The sequence below is a fragment of the Heterocephalus glaber genome, unplaced genomic scaffold (assembly GCF_053883595.1).
Source record: "Heterocephalus glaber isolate CG9 unplaced genomic scaffold, H.glaber_assembly_v1.0 deba00001442, whole genome shotgun sequence".
NCBI lineage: Eukaryota > Metazoa > Chordata > Mammalia > Rodentia > Bathyergidae > Heterocephalus > Heterocephalus glaber.
This window is the reverse complement of record NW_028258296.1, coordinates 44707261-44718353: the sequence shown is the minus strand read 5'-3', so window position 1 is coordinate 44718353 and position 11093 is coordinate 44707261. Positions and strand designations below refer to the sequence as shown.

At 56.2% G+C, this 11093-nt stretch overlaps 1 protein-coding gene across 1 annotated transcript; it reads left to right on the top strand.

Moving 5' to 3' along the window:
• Positions 1-610: 610 nt before the first annotated feature.
• Alx3 (ALX homeobox 3) lies at positions 611-10749 on the top strand. Its single transcript, XM_004853672.3, has 4 exons — positions 611-942; positions 6135-6451; positions 9117-9245; positions 9628-10749. The coding sequence occupies exons 1-4, from the start codon at positions 666-668 to the stop codon at positions 9934-9936; spliced, it is 1032 nt and encodes a 343-aa protein (XP_004853729.1). The 5' UTR covers positions 611-665; the 3' UTR covers positions 9937-10749.
• The last annotated feature ends 344 nt before the right edge of the window (positions 10750-11093 follow it).

Here is an 11093-nt window from a genome sequence, read left to right as displayed (position 1 = left end):
TTCACGCCCAAACTCCCCAGTCCCCACTCACAGCTTGGAGTTGTTTCTAAGTCATGTGCCTAAGGACTCCTGTCCCTGTGCAATATGAAGAGGTCTCTAAGGGAGATGTGCTTGCTATAGTGACCTCTTTTTTTCCAGTTCTTGGCACAAAGAGCTAGGAAAAGGGGCCACCCAACTACTGCCCCCGCTTCTTCCCAGGGCTCAAGTCGAGAGAACAGAACTGAAAGTGTTTCGCAAGTTGGGGTATGCCACCACACCGCCTTACTCCTGGAAAGATAAAAGCCACTAGACGGGTTAACAGGAGCAGTTCAAGGGTGCAGCTCTGAGCTAGGACTGAACCCAGAGGGGTAGACACAAGGGATCCTTCCCTCAAAAGACAGCAGCCTTCCTCCTCTCCCCAAATGACTGGGACCCCGGGCTCTGGTGAATTAGGGGGTTCCCGGGCTCCTAGGGGTTAACCCGCGCGGGGCCGCACGTGACGTGGATAGTTCCAGCATTAAGTCAGAGGCGCGGGTCCCCTCCTCTAATCCCCCCACCCCCTGCGGCGCGCGCCGCTCCCGGGGGCTCCGCGCCCCCAAGCCCAGGTCCCTCCCCCTTGGCGGGGGCTCACAGGCCTCGGGTAGCGCAGCCCTGGAGCCCCGGCGGCCTGAGCGCCCGGAGCCAGCATGGACCAGGAGCGCTGCGCGCCTTTCGGCGTGGGGCCCACACCCGGCCCCTACGCAGCCGTGGGGGACGAGCCTTCGTGCCCCCAGGGAACGCCGGCTGCTGCACCTCACCTGCACCCCGCGCCGCCTCGCGGCCCAAGGCTGACCCGCTTTCCGGCCTGCGGGCCCCTGGAGCCCTACCTCCCAGAGCCCGCCAAGCCGCCCGCCAAGTACCTGCAGGACCTAGGGCCAGGGCCAGCGCTCAACGGCAGCCACTTCTACGAAGGCCCCACGGAAGGTAACGCGCCACGCGGGGGTAGCGCGCAGCCCGACCCTCTCTCCTTCCCTACCCTGGCCCGCGCAGGCCTCCCGGCTTCTGTCTCCCACTCGCCTATTAACTTTTTCCCCATCTCCTTTTCGCCCCGGCTGCCTCAGAAGCCAGAATGAGTTTGGCCTGGGCCAGGCAAAGGCCAGCTCGATGCGGAAGGCATAGGCACCCGTGCTCCCGGTGACTGAGAGGCGGGAGGTCGAGGGAGGGTGGAGCAGCCATGGTGGGGACCTACTAGGGCGAAAGCGGCCGGAGCCAGGAAGAGATCGTGCTTGTCCGAGTTAGACTGGAACTACCACCAACCAACCCAGAAGTTCGGACTGGGCCAAAGGCCTGGGAGCCATACTGAGCCCCGAAGCTGCAAGAGAAGCGCACAACTCTTGTCTGGCACCCGTTGAGGCCGCAGAGGCTGGACCTTGACCCGGTTGGAGTGACCAAGCCCGGCTTAGCCCAGGGCTGCGGCCTGGCCTAACCCCAGCCCCCATCCCAGCCTCAGCGAGAAGGTCGCTGCCTGTGCATTGGGCGCTCCGCGGAGTGGCCACAGCTGGTCGCACAGCGCTCAAGACCGAGTACATGTTCTTAGTTCTCAGACTAACCTGGCCTCCCTGTCGTCTTAATGCACGGTGACGGCCACTGTTCTGACAGTCTCGCAGATCCCCGCGGCACCGGATCCTCAGTACTGAGCCTTCGGGAACAGTCCTAGGCAGGCCTAACCCCTGGGCTTCTTAAACCCCTGGACTGGAGCCCTTAGGGCGAAGGCTGGTTGGACCGTGCCATCACTGGGAACGCATGTGAACGCGGGGGCCTGGCAGGCTGGTCCGTGGCCTCGCTGCCACCCACCGCATCAGCCGACCCGCAGGAGTCTCCACATGCCTAGCCCATCTATGCTGCCGCATCCTGCAGCAGAGGGACCCTCAGAGACCACCGCCCCGAAGCCTGGAGTCTTGCGGGCCTCCACTGAGTGGCTTGGCAGCTCGGGCCTCAGTCCAGCCTGAGTTGGTGAGTGTGTTGGGGAGGGGAGGGAGGTGTGTGTGGGTCAGCGGAGGAAATGAGCGAGTCCTTAGAGCTTCATGTCTGTGTCCTTTGAAAGAGGCTCTCCTGATAAAAACCACAGTTGGGACTTAATGAGAAGCAGTTGGCCTGGCTCCTCTGATCCCTGCCAGACGGCGGCAGCCGCGCAGCGACCAGAGCACCTCCAGGGACAGGTACTCGGCTTGGCTCAGCGCTCCGCGCCGGGCGGAACCCAGACTTCGGGCCACCATCTCCGCCTCTGGGGCGCATTCTGCACCGAGCGCCCAGGCGCCTGGACAGTCCTGGCTCTGCGTGCGCGCTTCGGTGAGCGAGCGACAGAGCGGAACGAGATCTGAGATCCGACGGCGAAGAGGGCAGGCAGACAACAAAATACGGAGAAAGAAAACAAAAAAATTGTAAATAATAACCAAAAGGGGCGGGGGGGTATTAAGTCAAATAACAGAGGAGGGCGGCCAGAACAAGAGGTAAAAGACAGTCAGCGAGCTGGGCAGAAAAGCGGAAAGGAACAAATGAAGGAGCAAACGAAAAAGAAGCAACAGAAGATCAAACGAAAGGATTAAAGGAGCGAAGGGACGAGGAGGAAAAGAACAGACAAAACGAAAGGAAAAGGGACATCTTAAAAGAATGGCACCCCCCAAAATGAAAACAAGTGGGATACGAAAATCAACATTCAAGTTGAGCGGAGAACAGGCCAAACGAAAAGCAGGCGCGGTGATGAGAGCGGAGCCTAGCGGAGATTATGGCCGCTGCTGGTCACCCCAGGTCCGCGGCCTGAGCTCCGAGGGCGGCCCAAGACCCTGCAGCGGAGCAGCCCTGGGGCGGCTGCTGGAGGACAGCCTGGGGGCTCCAGCCACGCAGTCTACTAGGAGAGTGGCGGGCGAAGGAGGAAGCCGCCTTATTTCCCTGCTTTTAAAATACTGGGCTCCGAACGTTTCCAGTTCAGACCGGTGAGCGCGCAGCTATGCCCCATCTGCGCCGCGGGCTTTGCGGAGGCCCGGCAGTGCGCGCTCCGGAGTCGCGCGCTCCGGAGTCTCGCGCACCTCGCTTCGGTCTCGCTCGACCTCCGCGTGCCTCGGGCCGCCCTTCGGAGAGCCCAGCCCTGCTCTGCACCAGGATGGTGTCCTAGTGGTGCTGGTCACCTTCGTGCCCTCCGCCCGTGGCTGTCCTGAGGGTTTGAGGAGGTGCCCCGCGATTCCTTCTTACTCCCCTGGGGCTACCACTCTGTCCCTAAACTTGCTCCCTGACGTCGCAACCCGCCCTCTGGAAGTGACTCCTGATGAAGCTTTGCCCTCGGCGCAGATCTTGATCCGGAAGTACCGGACGGATGGGCGGACGTTCGATGAGGCCTCTACACTAAATTTGAAAACCCTTAGGCAGAGCAACCAAGCCCCTCCGGATCGTTTGCACGCTTATATACACAGTGCCTTCCGGTCTTTGGCCAAAGCTGCCGCTGCCCACGCTTCAAGAAATTCCGCGGCTCGCTTAGCGACTGCAGAGCCAATTTGCAAGGAGGAGATTGCCGGGTGGTTGGTCTTGCTGCGCCGCCACTGCAATGGAAGTCACCCATCTGGGCACTAGGGCGCTGTACTGGGGCAGCCTGGAAGTGCTGCTCAACGCTGCACAGTTGGTTGGAGGCAGCATTTAGTAGAAATTCCAGTACCTCTGAGACCAGTGGCCCGGCAGGTGTGAGGACTGGTCAGAGTCAGAGAGGCCTTTGGCACATTAAAGATTCCAGTCCTGGCTTTCACTCCGGACAGACTATCACAGGTAAAGAACATTCAAGGTGCTGAGCATCAGGCTCCTAGAGTCCAACATGAGTACTCTTTGTCACCCACCCAATATGAATCAGGTGCACAGGTTCCTCCTATACATACCTCACATGTGTCCTTACCAGAGCAGCCTTCCCCTGACAATCCTGGACTTAAACTGCTGGTTTCCATTCCTGGGCTGCCTTTCCCTGATTGCAGACCTCCATCTGCCCCATTTCTATCTGGCTGTCTCCTGGGCCTTGTCCCACAGGAGCCTACTTGGTGTTCTTTGAGAAGCAATCCTCTCTCTCAAAGAGGAAGCAAGCTGCCCATCCCCTGGAGTCCTCCAGCACATCAAGGAGGGGAGCAGTTCTGAGTTCTGTGGTCCTTTGAGAGATCTGTAGACTGGGTAGGCATGAAAAGCAAGCAGAGGCCAGTGGGCTTGGTCTCCTTTGGGGAGCAGCTCTTCCGAAAAAACTGTATGGGACTTTCATCCCTTGACCCTGACAGCTGGGTGACTCACTATCAGGAAAGCAAATCTGAAGACCCCAGAGCTTATCATTTTCTCTGGGCAGGTTGTGAGACAGACACTAAGGGTGCAAGAGTAAGATGAGCAAGCCCAAGGCTTTGGGGAGTACTTTCCTGCAGTACTCTCTGAACCCCTGCCCTAAGCTACCACCTCTTTTTTTTTTTTTTTTTTTTTTTGGTCTGGAGTCCAGGACAGCCTCCCTGAGAACCCAAACAACAAGACTCTTCTCTCTCAGTCCATTTTGGGATCCTGGCATGTGTACGGTGCCTCCTGCAGCCTCCCTGCTCTATATTCAGTTATTTCATTCAACTTCCATGAGTCCTCCTTCCTTCCAAATGGAACTACCCCTAGAAACAAAATATGTTGGCCAAGAATGGAAGGCAGAGGCTATGTTTCTTCCCCTTGATTTTACCTGAGTTGTGAAAACCTGATATCTGGCTGTTGCTGCAGGCTAGGTGTAGCTGGAGGTCAACCCCTTTCTGGCTGTTCCAGGCCTCTGGGACACACATGAGGAGCTTATTTCACTGTCTGGGTGGTCCTGGGAGGTCATTAACCACCTTCCAGCTGAAGAGGACCTTGTCCAAATTGTCCTTCACAAGGCAGACAGGGGCCCCATCTGACCCAGATCCTTAGAAGCTCTCAAGTCCCCTACCCCCAGATGTGAACCTCACACCACATCCCTGAGAAGAAACTGCATCTCAGTGCCTGCTAGCTGGGCCTTCTAGGAGCCAGGCCTCCACTGGAGATGGGCCTAGGGCCAGAAAAGAGGCTGTGTGAGTCAGTGGGGCGTCTCTGTGGCGTCGTGGCTGCCATCCCAGAGGACTGTAAAGAGGGACTTCATGGGGACAACACTGGGGGTCTTTGCCAGAGAGAGGGTGAGGGTGACTGGGGTGACCTATTTTCCACCATGCTCTGTTGGTCGGTCATGGGGCTCTGTCAAGCTTCCTGAGTGAGGGTTAGCATGGCAGTGTGGGGCTGCTGGGAACTGTTCTCAGTCTGCAGTCAAGCCCTCCCTGCCTGTTCATCATAGGCAATGGGAGAGCAGTCAGAAACTCCTGAGGGAACATCAGGCGAGGATGTGTGAATAATGGAGGAGGGAGTGTGCCCCGTTGTGACGCTGGTCCTCCACTTCTCCTTCACTGAACATATCCTACCTGGCCTCCATCTACCTGTCTGTTGCTTAAGTCCTTGCCTAGACCCCACAACTTTGGGAGGAATGAGAGAAGCCATCCTTTTGGAAAATTATTTGTTCCATTTACCCTTCTACTCCAGAGCTGGGGGATTTGATGTTGTTGGCACGAGACTTGGGGTTCAGAGGCCAAGGCATGGCCAGACCAGCCAAAGGTGGTCTGAGTCTCTGTCTGTTGCCTGCCTGGCCCTGGAGCAGAGGTGCGGGCATATGACAAGGGAGCCAAGGCCTGCGGAGTCAGGGACAAGGGAGTGCTTCCTGGCGGGGTGGGAGATGTCAACTATCCCACCCTCATTCCCTGTCCCAATTCTTGGCCCACCAAAGTGGCAGTCCCTGATGTGGCGCCAATCCTGGCACCTCCACACCCTGTGGGATGCACCACCACAGAGTACTTCCCCGAAATGAACCCCTCTCTGGCCCCAGCAGATCCACCCAGACCACAGAGCACACAGTTCCTTCCCCAGAGCCCCTCCCCAGCTGGAGGCTCAGCAAGCAGGCCTCTGAATGCCAGGCTCCCAAGGAAGGTGGCTGCTGGGAGGACGGGAAGGGAAAGAAGAGGAAAGGGGAGGCGGAGTCTGAAGCGTCAATGTTCTTCCCCTCCCTCCATTCTACCCGCAAAACTCCCTGGTTCGCTTTCCATCCTCCTTTTTGTTTTCCATTGCAGCCGAGGAGAAGGCTTCCAAAGCTGCCAGCTTCCCCCAGCTGCCCTTGGACTGCCGAGGGGGCCCCAGAGACGGACCCTCTAACTTGCAAGGCTCCCCAGGCCCCTGCCTGGCTAGTCTGCGTGTCCCTCTTTCCCCGGGACTCCCTGACTCCATGGAGTTGGCCAAGAACAAGAGCAAGAAGCGCCGTAACCGCACCACCTTCAGCACATTCCAGCTAGAGGAGTTGGAGAAAGTCTTCCAGAAAACCCACTACCCTGATGTGTACGCCCGGGAACAGCTGGCTTTGCGCACGGACCTAACTGAGGCCAGGGTACAGGTGAGGGCACTGTGGGCATCAGGCTGTCTGGCTGTCTCAACCACTCAGATCATGGGCCAGATGTGGAAGAGCTGAGAGGGGTCTTCACCCACGTCTTGCCCAAGCCTGGGCCTTTGGGGTTCGTTCTGCATGTCTAGCTCTGCTGCAGCACAGGCTTTTCCATCCCAGGATGAGGCTTATGCCTGTGTAGATGGGTTATGACATCTTGGAGTCAAAAGACCTATGTAGGAATCCTAACTGTGCCTCAGTTACCAGCTAGTCAAGTGATTTGGGGCATGTCATTGAGTCTCAGCAACTTAGGCAGCATCTTAGCAGCAGTGAAGTGTTGAACACATATGAGGGCTGCTCCTAAGGTAGGTACCCAGAATGGGAAGGTCCCTGCTGGGGCATCAGAGTCATCGTGAGCCAGTGACCTTCAGCCCCTGCCAGCCCCATCCCTAGCTGAGAGAACCTGGCCAGGAGCTGCCCCTCACCCCACCCCCACAGAGACCAGACCCCAGGGCTTTCTGGATGGGGCTGTGGGCAGCCTCACAAAGCCAGGAGGCCAGCTTGTGGGGAGTGGAGGCAGGTAGATGGTGGGAGAGGAAAGGAAGTTTGTCAAAGAGCATGAAAGTGGCAAGCAAGGCTGGGGCTTGGGAAAGAGTTTCAGTATAAGTCTGGCCCAAGAGGAAGACAATTTGTGGCCTTGCTTTGAAGGGGGTTGCTCCTAGCAGGCTTCCTGATACCAAGCAGAAGGCACTGGGAGCAGTGGGCTTGGGCTTCTAGGGAAAGGTGAGAAGGGGTCTGCTCTGACAGAGAAGCCTGCCTCATCCAGCACTAAGAAGACTTAACAGGGGCAAAGCTCATGCTTATCACATCTTGCATGGGGTCCTTCCAGAGATTCTTTGAAGGTGCTGGGGCAGAGACCAGCTGTGGGTCACGTGGGGCTTGGCAGGCCAGTCTGTAGAGGCCAGCTGTCATGGAGCAGAGACGGTCTGACAGCTGGATTCAACACAGAACCATGAGGAGCTTTCCTAATGATTGAGGCCATAGAGTAGAGATGTTTTCTTTGACAGGAGAATGATACCTACCCATAAGCCCCACCTCATGGAGAGGAATAACAAGACCACACAAGAGACAATGCATGGGGCAGGTTCTAGCCCAGCCAGAGGTCCACAGGGGGGACCCTAAGAGGAAATGGCAGTAAAAGGGAAGTAACTTCCTGTAAAGTTATCAAATTGGCCGAGCTTCCTTCATCTGCTTGCCAGAGGAGATGAGAGAAAGAAAACCAGAAAGCTGAGCAGACAGTGTGGCTTTCCTTGACCCTGGCCAGATCTGCTCAGACATCTCTGAAACCTGGGAATGAGGGGCTAGGGATGTGCACAGCCTCTTAATTGTTGGGGCCTTACCTGCCTGCAGGAGTAGGAATGACCATGGGGAGGGCCGTGTGTGTAGGGGTTCTCATCTCATCGCAGCCAGGATAGCTAGATTCCACACATGTAACACACACACACACACACACACACACACACACACACACACACACGCAGCTTCTTCTGTTGGGATTCCTAGCTAGATCCCTGGAAAGCAGCAGTTGTGTTTGATTTCGTTTTGATATTACCAACATCTAGCTCAGAGCCTGACCTACAAACAGGAAATGATAGAACTAAAAAAAATGTATATACCAATACACATAAATATAACAGTATAGGCCAGGGATTTTGCTCAGTGGTTTCGCCGCCTGCTGAGCAAGCGCAAGGACCCGAGTTTGATCCCTGGTACCAAAAACAAATATAACAGTATAGGACATGTACCAGACAACATATCCATCACAGATAAGTACACGGATATGCACAACATACAGACATGCCAACCCCACCTGCCAAGAGCTCACAAATGAACAGAAGCAATTCCCTAACCGATCCTGGGAACAGAATTAGTGAGAGGGGTTAGGGTATTACAGATGTCCAGTGGAGATGCCCAAGCTGGACGTGTGTGTTGGGGAGGTGGGAACTCAAGCAGGAAAAACCTAACCAAAGGCAGGAAGGAGCAAAATCGAGGAGTGCCTCCAAGGACAGCAAGAGTGGGAGTTTGAGAGGCAACTAGGAATGACTGAGTACTGTTGCCTGGTAGGACTTGAGGCTGTGGAGGGGGCAGAGGCCAATCGCAAGGGGCCCTGTCAAGGAGCTGGGCTCTGGGCCAAGGTCTCTAGGGAACCACTGAGGGTTTAAAAGGGACCATGAGCTGCAGAGAATGTCTTTATGATTCCTCAGATGATTCGAGGTGGGGAGCCTGGAAAAGGAGAAGAATCAAGCAGACTAGAACCCCCATAACCTAGGCACTGGGCCACCTAGAAGTGCTGTGGGCCTCTGACGTCCACAGACCCCTCACAACACCCTGGCCAGACACACCAAGCTGGAGAAACAGAGTGACTATGACTCAGCCTGGAGAATGGTAGCTGGGGCCCATGGGGCCGGTAAACATGGTTTGGGCTTTGGCCTATCCCAGGCTCCCCTTGCCCTGAGAACAATGTGGATTATAAGTCACAGCAGCTCTCAATCCTCTAGCCTGAAGCCAGCTCCCACCCCGAGGGAGGACACAACCATCAGCTCTCTCCCCAGCAGGCTCCACTCTTCAGGGTGCTCTAGCACAACCTCAACCCCCCCCCCCCAACACCCCTCCTCAGGTCTGGTTCCAGAACCGCAGAGCCAAGTGGCGGAAGCGTGAGCGTTATGGGAAGATGCAGGAGGGGCGGAACCCCTTCACAGCTGCCTATGACATCTCTGTGCTGCCCCGCACTGACAGCCACCCCCAGGTAAGACTCCAGGCCCACCCTGAGTTAGGGCTTGGCATCACCCATGGAATCACCGGCAAGAAGATTAGCTCTGGCCCAGGGAGACCTGGAGCAGCATCAGGGCCTTGGGTGACCTGGGCAAATCACTTCACTTCTTCCTCTGCAAATTGGGGCTCTTGCCTGCTCTGGCCAGGCTCTTGCCTGAACATAAAGGAGCCAAAGAAGAAAGTTCAGCAGTAGCAAGGGCCTCCTGGGTGCCAATACTGGGGACAAGAGGCAGGAGTCCTGGGCCAAGTAGAAGTTTCCTGGAAAGTTTTTGGGGCCTCAAGGACAAAGAGAGCTACTAGGTAACACAGTTTCTGGGGCTACAGTTCATGGACTTTCTTTTTCCTTCTCTTTTCAGCTGCAGAACTCCCTGTGGCCCAGCCCAGGATCTGGGAGCCCAGGGGGCCCCTGCCTCATGTCTCCAGAGGGCATCCCCTCCCCCTGCATGTCTCCATACTCCCATTCCCATGGGAATGTGGCTGGCTTCATGGGGGTGCCAGCATCCCCTGCAGCACACCCTGGCATCTACTCCATCCATGGCTTTCCCCCCACCTTGGGGGGCCACAGCTTTGAGCCCTCCCCAGATGGCGACTACAAGTCCCCAAGCCTTGTCTCACTCAGGGTGAAGCCCAAGGAGCCACCTAGCCTGCTGAACTGGACCACGTGATAAGTTGTGTGGACACACAGATTAAGCTGCCCATCTCCTTTTCTGTTTCCAGTTGCTCCCAGTCCACCCTTTCCTGGATACCAGAGAGCACTCAGATGGTATCTGAGGCCTGAGAGAGCAGCTGGGACCCTCAGCACCCAGCAGGAAACAGTCTACAGGGTTCTCTTAAAATAACATGGGACTGCCTAGGAGAAAGGGAGCTTCAGAGTGGGCAGGATTTTTCCTGTCTCAAACTGGGATAGAGGGAGGGATACCCAGGTCTGCTTCCTCAAGGCTTTGTCTAAATCCAGCTGCCATCTCTCCAGCTGAATTGGCTTAACTGGCTCCTCATTCAGGGAGCCCAGAAAGAGGGGAGGAGGATGCAGATTAAACTGGAAGGAGCTCTTTGAGACAGTAGAAACTAGTCTTCTGTAACCACCTGGAAGACCTGCATCCCCCTCTCCACCACCAGGGGGCGTGCGTCCAGAGTCTGGCGGTGACAGGCGGGAAGGTGAAGGTCAGCATAAAGGATGCCGTCTCCTCTGCCCCACCCATCCCTTAAGGCCGCAAGTGCCCGATCTCCCAACATGCTCCTCCAAGAGGGCAGAAATTCCACCAGCAACCACCAAATATTTGGATTCACCTCAATGAGATCAGGCCAGGGCTATGCTGTGGTAACCATACTGTATGTTGGTCAGAATAAAGCAGAGTTCTTCAGTCTCTGAGTCCCTGAGATCCCAACCCCCATTTTTGTAAAGATACTTTTGTTTAAAAAAAAAGTGCTGCCCAGCATAGTAATAAAAGTGGTGATGTTTTCATAGTAGATAACCGTCTATCCCCAAGGTTTTGGCACTTGGTTTCTTTAAGGCTTCTCAGTGTCTAGGGTCCAGGCGGGCAAAGCTCTCCTGGAAAGGCCAGCAAGGTTCAGAGTCTAGGCCCTTGGTGGTGAACCTATGGCACACATGCCACAGAGGGCGCTTTCTATCATTTAAAGCTCTAAAAGTTTCACCATTACTGGTCTAGGGGAAGGTGGGCCTGCTACAAAGCCCTCAAGCTCAGTGCATGCCATCCCTGGTCCTGTCACCTGCCCAGGGTCTCTGGGGCTTCAGCTGGTGCTGAGAGGCAGGGAAGAGAGCCCAGTTCTAGGGCTAGGTTCTTTTGGCAGGTAAATTTGGGGG

Coding starts and splice junctions, on each gene's coding strand:
- Alx3 (XM_004853672.3), top strand. CDS start 666: ATGGACCAGGAGCGCTGCGCGCCTTTCGGCGTGGGGCCCACACCCGGC. Junction 6,452..9,116: donor TAACTGAGGCCAGGGTACAG/GTGAGGGCACTG, acceptor ACCCCTCCTCAG/GTCTGGTTCCAGAACCGCAG. Junction 9,246..9,627: donor GCACTGACAGCCACCCCCAG/GTAAGACTCCAG, acceptor TTCTCTTTTCAG/CTGCAGAACTCCCTGTGGCC.